Below are 13,671 nucleotides of genomic sequence, written 5' to 3' on the forward strand. Positions count from 1 at the left end.
TTATTTAATATATATATATATATATATATATATATATATATATATATATATATATATATATTAAAAAACGAACAATCAAATGAGATGCATTGTTATGGCAAGCTGATAATAAAGCTATCCGCAATGGACACTAAACCCAATAAGCTCTAAATTAAATGTAAAGCTATGCCGATTGCTTAATAAACTTAATGAGGTCATTTAAAAGGGAACAGACTATATTAAATAGTAACTCGTAAACATCTCACATTATCTATAACATGGGAATATTTATAGTTAAGATAAGAAAGTCACAAGAACCAGTACTGAACGTGAAACCTCGTTAAACTCTTATAAATTATATTAACTTTGTGATTTTATTAAATAATAAAAATGAATATTGTGATGTTTATTTTACTTATAAATTTATCTCACGGTACGTGTATTAGGACAAATCGTCTATTAAATAGAACAACAATAGTGCATCTATTTGAATGGAAGTGGCTCGACGTTGCCGAGGAGTGTGAAAGGTTTCTGGCCCCCAAGGGTTTCGGTGCTGTGCAGGTATTGATTTATCATATATATATTATATATAGATATATATATCATATATATATGATATATATATTATATATAGATTTTTAACGATATCATTGAAATCACTAAGAGTAAAAACAATACATATTCATCTTTAGTATATAATTCCGCAGTGATACCTATTTATTATATTTATTAGGCTCCAATCACTAACGAATCATTGCTTATCACATACATAAAAAAAAATGTTTACCAGATAACAATAAATTTTAATACTTTGTAATACGAACATATTAACATTAAGACAAATCATTAATACCAAAAGTTTAATATCGGTAAACATTTTAGATTTCGCCGCCGTCAGAGAATTTGATCATAAAAACACAAAATGGTCTAAGACCCTGGTACGAAAGGTATCAAGTGATGTCATATAATTTGGAAACACGCTCCGGCAACCAAGCTGACTTCTTGGACATGACAAAGAGGTGTAACAAAGTTGGTGTTAGGTGAGAGATAATTTCTAATATAAAATAATAGATGGCACCACTGATCGAAACAACGGATCACATACTGAAACATACGCATAACAAGAAATAAATTGGATTTGACAATAAATTTATAAAATCCATGCTTAAATTATAAACTGCAGTAATACAGATTGCTATTTTAGATAAGAGTACTCTGTGCGTAATAGTAACAGAAGTATTCAATAGCTACAAAATAAAATCTGATTATAATAATTTCGTCACATATCTTTAGAAGTCCAGTATATAAATTCGCATTAAGAATGATACAAGAACTAAGAAACAAGCGATACCTTCCTTTTGTTAAATGCCGTAAAGACGGATCTCATTGTGATTGATTTCTATTCACTCTGTTTACAAAAACTCTTCTAACAGAGATAAATATTCTCATATTATATTGCGCCTTATACAAAACTGGATAGGTATAAAACTAGTGTCAAAAGAATGAATTTTGTCATTTTTATAAAAGTCTAGGTATAGATTATACAAATAATAAATATTTTTTATAGTATAAGTACATTATAGAATATGGAATTAATAAATATCAAGACAATTTTGTATGTACCTACATTCGAGAGGGAAAAAGGTCATATTTTGAAATCCTCAGAGAATAAGCGTTTCACGCGTGAAAAGGTTCTTATAACTTTTTCAGTAGACATCCTTGAGAAATTGTTTTTAAGAATGTTGGTGACTTTTTTAAATGAAATTATGTAAGAAAAGTCTTATTTTACACATCGTACAACTGATTGTTATCATAAAAGAATATACTCGTATCTATGCAACGTAAAAGATGATTCTAGAAAATTAATTATAAATTCACATTAAGATTTTGCATTAATACGTGTGATATTAATAAAATTATCTAAGATATCTTATGTTTTACGATTAAAGCGTGGCAAACGACCACGTACTTTATTCAATAACATATATTTATCGCTTGCTTTTATTAAATATCCCCCTTATACTGTTACCATCACGGAATACCCAATACTATTTCTGAATTTAAGATATCTCTTTCATGTTTTTTACCTTATTATGATGGAATATTTGTTTTAAATATATTACCATATTATAGGTCTTACTTGAAATAATGTATTGTAATTAGTTAGTGTATAATCAATGTTGGAATCGTTTCATGTTTTACATGAGACTGCAGCTAAATTGCGTTGATAATTACGACGTGGGCAAATTAATTAGTTGAACACAAACAGTGTATATATTGATGTTTGTATTATCATGAATAATTATACGGATTTGTATTAATGTGTTGTAATCGTTGGATAAATACACTTTCTATTAATGTCGTAAGCTGACTCGGGATCGATTTTGTTTGCTGAGCCCATGGCTATTGTTGGTTATCAATCAATTTTTCGAGTTAATATGATGTTTTATTTTAAATTTTCATATTTAAAATTTATAAACTAGTTTGTTTGTTATTACTAGTATAAAAAATACGCGTGTATGTGTGTGCACAAATACACACACACACACACACACATGTACACGCACAGCATCCGTAGTTATTATGCACAAAGCGTGTATAAAGTCTTCTGTGTGCTTGTGTGTTCGTTTGTTTGTACGTATTCTACTTCCTAAAGACTATAATATTAAAAATTCAACTTATAATACTTTATCCATACAAACTGATTTTCGCTGATTCCATATATATTGTTTTAAGTATGTACAAAATACTTCTTTTCCACCGAACGAAATTCCGATATCCACGAGGACGAGGATTAAAACGAGGGCAAAAACTAGTAACAATGTAAAATAATTTAAGGATATACGCAGACGTTGTTATAAACCATATGACTGGTTCACATAAGAGCAATAAAGGAACTGGTGGAAGCACTGCAGACTTTGACAAGTACAGTTACCCATCCGTCCCATACACCGCTGAGAATTTTCATTCATTCTGCATAATCAATAACTATTACAATGCTACTGAGGTAAGAAACAATCGAGGTAATGTGCAGAAATAACACAGCTTTAAAAGATTCATTAATTTTAACTAAACTGTTAATTAATTAACAATTAAAATATTAATAACTACATTAAAATTTATACGTGTTAACTGTTATGTATTTTGGGCCATAGCTACAATTTAGAAGCTACCTTCATTAATATGTAGTTTTTTTAAAGAGATTAACAAAAAAATATTCGCGGTAATTTTCAGACCCTATGTGGTTTACAAAGTAGAAGTTAATGTGATCTTCAAAAAAATTTTTTTTTAATATTCGCTTTTTGCGTACATTAAAAGTAGCTAGTATATTTAATTGTATGGATTCGTATATATATTGCTTTAGGCTGAAATACGGAATTGTATATTTTAAAATTGAATTTAAAAGCAATTACTGGGGATTTTGTTTAGTTTTTTTCTATTCCTCACATTTTTCAAGTATAATATTAGTTGTAATACGACTTCACTATCTAACATGTAAATACATTTATATTAAAAAAAAATATATACATGCATATGTTTATATTTTCAATGTTAATAAAAAAATTACTTCACATAAGAAATCTGAATTAAAACACATGAAGAACATTATATTATATACTTTATAATACAGGTTCGTAACTGTCAATTATTAGGACTGAAAGATCTCAATCAGACCGAAGAATATGTAAGACAAAATATTGCAAATTACATAAATAATCTCATAAAACTCGGCGTGGCTGGCTTAAGGTAATTACGTTTTTTACATTAAACAGTATTTCAAAACTCTGAAGTAATTTTCCATAACTGGCCTTTATTGCTGCACATTTTTATTTTTATTTTCCACCATAATATTTTAACGATCTAATTGTAAATATTTTCTGTTATTACTGTGCATATTTTCTTAAGCGTTACGAAGTTTAATAACGAAATTGAGGACCCATTAAAAGTTCCGTAAAATTATAAGATGCCATATTTTTGATGACATTTATTTATATATATATATATATATATTTAATACTATGGTTTTCGAAGTGTCTGAATCAAAAACAAATGTAAAAAAATATTTACTGCGAGACCACATCGCTTTTATAAACGTCATTGTAGAATAGATGCCGCCAAACACATGTGGCCAAGTGATCTCAAAGAAATTTATACAAGGTTAGACGATTTGAACCCTGAATTCGGTTTTCCACCAAACACAAGACCGTATATCTATCAAGAGGTAATTTATTATGGAAGCGAGCCGATACGACCTGAAGAGTACACTCCTCTTGGAGACGTCACTGAATTTAGGGTGAGTTTGAAAGATTCTTATATCTGCCGTAAAACGATTTTTTTTTTAAATAAAAATGTGACGAACATATTTTCAACAGGAAATATTATATTAAGGATTTTCGTATTTCCACAGACTGTAGCACTCTCATATTAAATCAAAGACGTCGAAAATGTGTATTTTTTTTAATAATGTTAAAAAGAGGTGTGGAGATAAAAAGAATTAATTAAGATAAGTATTCTTGGTGTTTTCTGGTTACTTTACTTAACCAAGGGCGATATGATCAAATCAGAAATAAATGTGTTGGCATCTTGAATCTAAAGTAGTATAAATTTCTGTGTTCACAGTGTAAGTGTTAAAATTGCAGCTTTAAAAGCAACTGTTCAAATTAATATTTTCTCTTAAGCAACTTGATACGGTTTCATGGAAAACAATGACTTTCACTTTACATATTTTTTGCTAATTCATCGTACAACAGTTAACTATATACCTACTCGTATATTTAAAAACTCTTCACGCCGGACATGCAATTAATCTCCTACAAAAAATTAATACTCACTTTGATGACTCATATATACACATATTTAATATTTGATTTAAAGAAAAACTAAAACTATTCATTTCCCTGTTAAGAATATCTTTTTATTTTATGTTTTCTTTCATTATTACCCTCTTAGTCAAATAGTAGTCCTGTAATGAGAAACTACGATATCAACATTTTATTTTCAACGTTACAAGTTTAATGTATTATTATTATTATTACCTACCTATAAATTACACACGTATCTGCTGCAAAACAAAACCAGACTATTACTTTTTAATCTCTTTGTTTATGGATTTCCTTTTATGAAAATGAGAAAACAAGGCTCCTACGTCTGCAGTAATCCGTGTCACCTTTAAGCGTTTTTAAGTGATAAGGGTCATCATTAACATTTTCATTGGTTGAACAAGCTATAAATTGATGTTTTCCGACTTAGTTCCCATAATAATGACCTTACACATTGAGTAAAATATTTCTATAATTTAAATATGTACTTAAGACGAATATATAATATTTCAAACTATAAACATTTAGGTACAACTTCAGTTTATTTGGATGATACTAAACATGTTTAAGAACTGGCCAGTTAGAAGCTGAAGCTGCTAGAAATTGGTAATAAAAACTTTTTTTGAATTCCATTTTACAACTCTTTGATAACCTAATGTAATATATTGCATTCATTTGTCATTTGTTTTTGTGAATTGGCGGCAAATCTTAAACTCTTGTTACACGAAAAAAGGACTCATTTTTTTGTTTTTGTATAGCAAAGAATGTGGTCATCACATATAAAGCCCTGTGGGGGCAGGGTGTTGATACGTGAGGATGGTTAAAAAAAACCACCCCAAAAGGAGGCCGCCCGATCCATTAAACCCCGGTGAGTTCCTGCGCTACGCGAAACGAATGAGGCCGCGGGAAAACGTATCGTAGCCTAGTCAACGGCTGTCCGTATATGGACCCAATGCTGTAGAAGAGATACTTCACTCTACATTTTGTCGCCTCCGGAATCCAATAGAGGCACACAACATCCGAGGACTTAAATTAAAGCTTTGGTGGCAGAAACCCCCGTCCGCCATGCATCCTGACGACAGTCCTCTCTGACGACAGAAGACTCTACGACGCTAATGACGCCGTAATGTAGACCCTACGTCGTCGACCCACTCGAATACAACGGATAGGGAGACAGTTACGATTGTGCTTCCTCTCCCTCTCTGCCGCCTACATTTTAATCAATTCCCTTTCGGCGAATACTGAAACGGCTTGCCTTCTCTCTTCATTGCAGAGCATCGAAGCAATGAGAGCTGGTAAAGAAAGGTCGGGCCCAACGATTTGCCCAAGATCCGCTCCAAACTCGTTCTAGGCAGGACATACCTGTCGTGTATGTTGTGCTGTGTCTTCTTCAACTCCAGAGTGATGGTAGGTGGTTATAGGCTCTTTTTGTACCGCTCGACACATATACCGAGCAATGCAAAGCAAAGCAAAGTAAATGCAAAGCAAAGCAACTCCACTGAGCAAATGGTCTGCAGGATCATATAACAAAGATCACCACCAAGGACGCAGGCACCAACGTAAGACAGCGTTCGGTACGCCGAACTACTTCAAGCGCCAGAATTCGTTGCCGACGTCGCAGAAAAGCCAAATTGCGAGATTCCAGAGAACCCACCCATATCGGTGTACCGTAGAGTGCCATGGAGCGCACGACGTTTACGTATAGTCGTCGACTTGCACTATCATCCGCCCGAGACTTCCAGCTGCAGGAACCAGTTTCGGGGCCAAGCGCTGAAAATGTTCCAAGTACGACGTATAAATGAAACTAACGCCAGAACATTTTCATTCACTGACTTTTGATTACTTTCGTTGTGGGCTTACTCAAAAATAAAGCTGTGATAGGCTGCGATTAGCATTTCTTAATGAAGCCTCATTTTGTGCCAGTATTTATAATTGGTTTAACGAGTTTAAGCGTGGACGTAGCAATCTCAATGATGATCCATTGGTATGAATGGATTTCAAAAAATATTACTAGAACATTTAGGCGTCAGGAAGCTTTGTACTAGATGCATTCCCCATACTTTAACCGACGACCAGAAACACCTTCGCATGGACTGGTGTCGCCAAATATTAGATGAGTTCAACGGCTTTGACTCAAATGCTTTATTTGATATCGTCACAGGTGATGAAAACTGGATATATTGCCACGAACTCGAAAACAAAACGCAATCAGCTCAGTGGGTTTCCTTTTTGAGGATCGTCCAACTAAGGTAGAGAAAGGAAGTAGTCGAAGAAAAAAGATGATTGCCTCATTCTTTGGTCGGAAAGGTCATATCGCGACAGTTGTGGTAAAAGATGGAAGGACAGTTACTGCAGACTGATATGTTAACCGCTGTTTCCCTGTTGTGTTGGAAAATATCGACAACAGCGTCTTCGAAGTAGGATCCTCCTCCAGCACGCCAATGCTTGAGCGAACTCATCAAAACGGACTGTTGAATACTATGGAAGATGTCTAGATAAGGAGTCATCCACCATACAACCCTAATCTGGCGCCCTGCGAATTTTATTTATTCCGAAAAACTGAAGATAAAATTCGAGGTATTCTCTTTTCGAGTCATGACCATGCGGTGATAACATACGAATATTCCATAGAAGAGACTCTTAAAGAAGAATGGGCCTACTGTATTTTCAGTGATTCCATTGAATGCGACGATGTGTAGAGAGGAACGGAGATTACATCGAAAAACAATAAAAGTAATGGCACCTTCCTACATTAAGCCGTTTTACATTTTCTAAACATTTTCATTGTTAACTATGTAATACTTTACAATTATTTAAATATGCAGAATAATAGGAAAAAATCATCAATACGAGCAATATTCGAATCTGAGATTTCCGAGATAACGTATAGCGCTTTTTATTCCTTTTGTAAATTACACTATCCTGACCCAGTCGAGTTTGTTATTTAGTTCGTTGCTCGAGTTTGTTATTCCTTTTACACGTCATATTTCAAAGAGAGAACTATGAATTAGGTTTTAAAAAAATCCTAATAAATGTTTTCAAAGTTTTCATCTTAGATGACAAGCTGTAAATATATCTGTACTGATATTTCATTTCAATATTCAATTATTTATATTGTTTTTTTTAAACTAAATGATGTAAGCTTTTAAATAGGATATAATTTTGAAAAGGCTAATGTTTTTCCATTATATTTAGTTATATTATTATAGCTCTTTAATAATATAATCCAGGATTGTAATCCGCAAATTTATTTAATTTAATATTAAACAAAAATGCACCTCAAACGAATTCACAGCATGAGAATATAAAATTTTCACATAATCCCTACGTTTTGCTCATATTTAAAATGAAAAATCAAAATCATTGAACAATAACGTCACATGTCTTAGAAAGTTTATGAAAATAATTTTAAGGTAATGTCAAGTTTTTAAGAAGAATGGAAGCAAATCACGTACATGCTTCCAAGTTCGTCATGTAATTGAAGTGTTAAAGATAACAGAAAGGAGAAAGTAGCAAATATAATTAGTTTAAAAGTTCCGGGTGGAAAGTTTGCCTCGTGCTGGTAGAAAATTCGAGGATAATGCATATTTTACCCTTTTATTAGGTTTGCGGTATATTAACTAAATGAAATCAAGTGCTTATTTCACTTGATTATAAAAGAATCATAAAATGGTTTGAGAATAATTAGATACTTATAAAGATATCCTACTGACCTTTCCCTTTCCTTACCACAAAATTAACGAACCGAAACCTCGCCTAAATCTCTAATGAAAAAGGAATTAATCTCAGAAAACCGTCTACTTTTCGGCCACCCTTGAAATTAACTTTCACGAAGATAGTTTATAAATTTATTATGGTATTAATCTTTAAGGTTGGCAATGAACTGAAGAACGTCTTTCGTGGAATTAACTCTATGAAGTGGTTAGTGAATTGGGGTGAGAAATGGGGACTGTCACCTGCTAAAACTGCCTTAGTTTTCATTGACAACCACGACACACAACGTAGCAGTAACATGTTGACATACAAAGAGGCGAGAGCTTATAAGGTTTGATGTTAAACTATTAACCACTAGCTTTTAATCACTGACTCAACTAGCTGTAACTTAGGTTATTATAAAAAAGGAAGTTGTTAATTAGTTTGTACTGAATATAATATAAGGGGTTTTCCAATAGGGACGCTTGAACTTTGACAGCTGATTGCGGCCATGTTGTTTGAGTGACAGCTGTCAAATGCAGTGTGTTATATTCATTCCGTCCTCCCAAACCACCATGGCAGGTTACAGTGTCGAGCAGCACGTGCAAATCATAAAATTGTTTTATGAAAATGGGTCTTCAGTTCGAGCAACGTTCCGCGCACTTCGCCCGTTTTACGGTCGCGATGATCGTCCTGCCGAGTCGACTATCCGTCGATTGGTGGACAAATTCGAGTCAACCGGGTCAGTTAACAATCAGCCGGTTCCCGTGCGTCAACGTAACGCGAGATCTGCCGAGAATATCGCCGCTGTGCGCGACAGTGTCCTCGAAAACCCGCGGCAGTCAATTCCGCGTCGCGCACAGGAACTCGGCCTTTCGCAGACGACAACTTGGCGAATTTTGCGTTGTGACTTGAGCCTGCACCCGTACAAGATCCAGCTGACCCAAGAGCTCAAGGTTAATGACCATAGACAGCGCCGTGTGTTCGCTGACTGGGCATTAGAGCAGTTGGAAGTTGACGCCGATTTTGGCGAAAAAATCATCTTCAGCGACGAGGCGCATTTTTGGATGAATGGCTATGTCAACAAGCAAAATTGCCGTATTTGGGACGAGACCAATCCACACGAGGTTCACCAAGTGGCAATGCACCCGCAGAAAGTGACTGTTTGGTGCGGATTTTGGGCCGGAGGCGTGATTGGTCCGTATTTTTTCGAAAACGATAATGGTGTGGCCGTCACCGTCAATGGTGAGCGATACCGGTCGATGATAACCAACTTCTTTTGGCCTGAAATCGAGAATATGGATCTGGACAACATGTGGTTTCAACAGGACAGCGCTACGTGCCACACAGCACACGCTACGATGGAAGTTCTGCACGAGCAATTTCTGGACATGGTCATCTCGCGCGGAGGCGACGTGAACTGGCCACCGAGATCGTGCGATTTGACCCCGCTGGACTTTTTCTTGTGGGGTTTTCTTAAGTCGCAGGTCTATGCCAACAAGCCGCAAACCACCGATGCCCTCAAAGTCAACATACGCCACGCCATCGATCAAATACAGCCCGATTTGTGCGCCAGAGTCATCGAAAATTGGACCTTTCGTGTGCGCGCCACCAACCGAAGCCGTGGCGGTCATTTGAATGATGTCATATTCCATACATAATGGGGTCGATAGACCTTCCAAATAAAAAAAAAATTTCGCAAATATCTTTCCTACATGTATTTTTTTTTTGCATTTCAAAGATCAAGCGCCCTTAATGGAAAACCCTATATTACTTTTATACGTAAGTCGTTTTTGTAAATACAGATTTTGATGCATTTAATAAGTACTGTGCCTATGTATAAATCTAACATCAATGGTTCTTATAGGCCGCCATAGCATTCATGCTAGCGCATCCTTATGGCCGACCTCGGATTATGAGCAGTTACTTCTTCACAAATAATGAAATGGGACCTCCTAGTGATGATAGTGAGAATATACTGTCACCGATAATACACGAAGTAATTGTTTTATCTATACTAAAATCACAGATAAAGCTATAATTATTTTCCTTTATCACAATAAAAATGTTGTTTGATATAATTTTATCATTTAAGAAACTGATTATTGTCACTGAGTTTGAAGATTTAAAAAAAAAACAGACATATTTTAGTACTTTTTATATATGTTTCAATGCAATTGATTGACTGTTGATGAGACTATTAACATTCAACGATTATTTGTAAAATCGTTTGCAAAAATATTTGAATTCGCAATGGGATTGTTTAGTACGATTCGTTAACGAGAGCCGAAGATTATTAAAAAAATATTAAAAACAAGATTTAACATGGACCGGAAGTAAATGTATTTGGGATACAAAAGTTTTCCCCCTTGGGCCTTGACCAATATCTAAACAATAACAATAGACCTTAATTTTCGAAAGTAGTATTTATTTCTTAAACTTTAATGTAAATGGGTCTCCATTGTATCAATTAACTGAAATCCCAATTGAGGAGATTAAAATACTTTTTACGCGTCAAAATGAATTAGCTTTACAAACTGGAAATTAAAAAAGTTCCTTCGGTCTGTTTTTGCAGATTGAAACGAATGAAATGGAACTAACTATTCATTTATCTTAAGAATTCAGACAATTCCTAATTATATTAATTAAAAAATTCATTAAGTTCATTATTATAGGATGACACATGTGGCAATGGCTGGGTGTGTGAACATCGCTGGCGTCAGATATACCAAATGATCGGATTCAGGAATGCTGTCCTTAATACAAGCATCAAAAACTGGTGGGATAATGACAACAAACAAATTGCTTTTGGGAGAGATGGAAAGGGATTTATAGTATTTAATGGAGACGAAGTTGAACTTAACGTTACTTTGCAGGTTTGTTGGAGTAAACTGAAAATTTATTTCCATTGTTATTCTTATGGGACATATATTCAATTATTGTATTCATATATCTGGGTATACACAATACACGTTTTAGTTTTGCTCGTATTCCAGACTGGACTTCCCCCCGGGGAGTATTGCGATGTAATATCGGGTTCGAGAGTTGAATCTCATTGCACAGGGAATAAAATATACGTAAATAATGATGGTAGAGCGCACTTTTATAAGTCACAATATGCTGAAGATATGCATATAGCTATCCATGTTGGCAAAGAGGTGAGGGTTAATTAATTAAAATAAAATTTCGCCCTTTCAATTGTGATGTTAATTTAGATAGTTTTATGAAATGATTTTTTTTTGGCTTAGCTCTTTTTAATTGAGAAAGTTAATTTATTTTTCAGTCAAGAGAACATCATAGAAAACGAGATAAATGATGAAGAACAAATTTATTATTTAACATAAAACATTGTAAAATACCGATGTTGGTTTGATTTTAATTAAATCCTTTTTCGCTATTTACACAATTTCTCGTATCTACCAAATTTCCTTGACATGGGTTTCAAATAAAAGGCCCTAACCATAACTGTACAATAGGTTTTATAAACAACATACCATATAACTGACCCTGCAAAATGGTAAAATGCCTTCCAAAATATTCTGATCTTATCTATACATATAATATTTGCAGCAATAATATATAAGTATATATAGTCATATATAAATAAACAACTGGACGTAAAAATAAAACATTAAATCTTTAACTAAACTTCTTGTAATTAATAATTCTACTACTTAGCGCCATATGTCAGATCCAGCATAAGATAATGGGCAACCCTTCTCAAAATCTATACAAAACCTTTTAGATGTGTAAATAGGCCTTAATAATTATTTAAAATCATATTTAAGATTATAAAATGAACAATAATAAATTGATTCAAATAAAATTCTATTTTTGATATTTAACTGGCGTACAATTTATTTAAAATCTCATTTTAAATCCAATATAAAAAGTAAAATAAAAACAATTAAATTCAAAAAAATAAAGCTTAATTTAAGCCTTAGAACCATTTTGTGCTCGTGATAATTAAGGTTTTTAAACTTGTAAATAATATTATGCAAATATCGAATTGCGTTTGAATTGGATATGTATTTTAATGTAATATATTTTGTTATATGTTTCACAAACAGTTTCTGGGTATTGAGCAGTATTGCAAAATGAAAATTGTTATTGTGTAATGACTAACCTAAATTTACAGATAAATATTAAGCGGTCATTACGCGTTTTTATTAATTTCGCTCTTACATATTTTAATGTATATGTTTTGTAAATTTAAAAAAGGAATTGTCAGGGATATACAACAAAAAAGGGATATAAATAAAACGGCATTATGATACGAGTACGTAATGATGATACAAAAATTTTTTATTTTACGAACTTCTATTATGTTCTCCTGAATATAATTTTGTTATAGTTACTATACCGATCTATTTATAGTTCAGCATATTGTGTTTAGTCTTCCTCTGTCCGTCAGGATGTTTTGTATCCATGGACAGGAATTGTAAGTATTCAACAACTGGAATACATAGTCATTGTCATCTCAAATAATTGTATCGTCTTGCCTTTTCAATTTGATCTCCAGAAATATAATGCTTTATGTCCTGTCCATGTTCAATGTTATTAGTTTCCGGTTCCTTTGTGGCCTATTCTGTACGACAAACTTAGTTTTGAAGGGGGTCCTACAAAGCAAAAGATAAAAATGTATTTTCTTCTGTATTTACGATAAATATTCAGATCGCTGCTGACTTTATTATGTCCTTTATTGACTTTGTAGGTTCTTAAGAGATTATCTAAGTACGTATTTATTTTGTTTTTTACGTTCATTTATCAATGAGGCCAAAGAAAGAAAGAAAATTAATTAATTTTAGATACGACACGGACATAATTTAAAAATAATCGTCAGTTTTTCATAAATTGTCTTGTGACGGAATACTAAAATTAGGAAAAAGTATGAGCCTAGTTCATTGTAATGCTGTATAACTGTAACTATATAGAATAGGTATTGGCGATGTATTCATATATAGTACATAAAAAACGCTTCGATCAAGAGAACCTACTTCTACCTCCACAAACATAAAATTATACTCTAAACTAGGTCTATTAAAATTATAAAATTCTATTTCTCAACAAGTATAAACTTATATTCCATGACGAGATTTAAATTTATCAATAAATTATTATTTTTTTTGGTATTTTTAGATCTTATCACAGATTAAATGGTACATTATGATAATAAATT

At 33.1% G+C, this 13,671-nt stretch overlaps 1 protein-coding gene across 1 annotated transcript; it reads left to right on the top strand.

Annotated features, from left to right (window-relative positions):
* The first annotated feature begins 56 nt into the window (after window positions 1–56).
* LOC116770406 (alpha-amylase-like) lies at window positions 57–11,852 on the top strand. The gene is made up of 10 exons (XM_032661869.2): window positions 57–540; window positions 862–1,019; window positions 2,818–2,986; window positions 3,611–3,726; window positions 4,084–4,273; window positions 8,671–8,844; window positions 10,360–10,491; window positions 11,168–11,368; window positions 11,489–11,650; window positions 11,776–11,852. The coding sequence occupies exons 1-10, from the start codon at window positions 370–372 to the stop codon at window positions 11,806–11,808; spliced, it is 1,506 nt and encodes a 501-aa protein (XP_032517760.2). The 5' UTR covers window positions 57–369; the 3' UTR covers window positions 11,809–11,852.
* Window positions 11,853–13,671: the final 1,819 nt, after the last annotated feature.

The sequence above is a fragment of the Danaus plexippus genome (genome assembly GCF_018135715.1).
Source record: "Danaus plexippus chromosome 13 unlocalized genomic scaffold, MEX_DaPlex mxdp_15, whole genome shotgun sequence".
NCBI lineage: Eukaryota > Metazoa > Arthropoda > Insecta > Lepidoptera > Nymphalidae > Danaus > Danaus plexippus.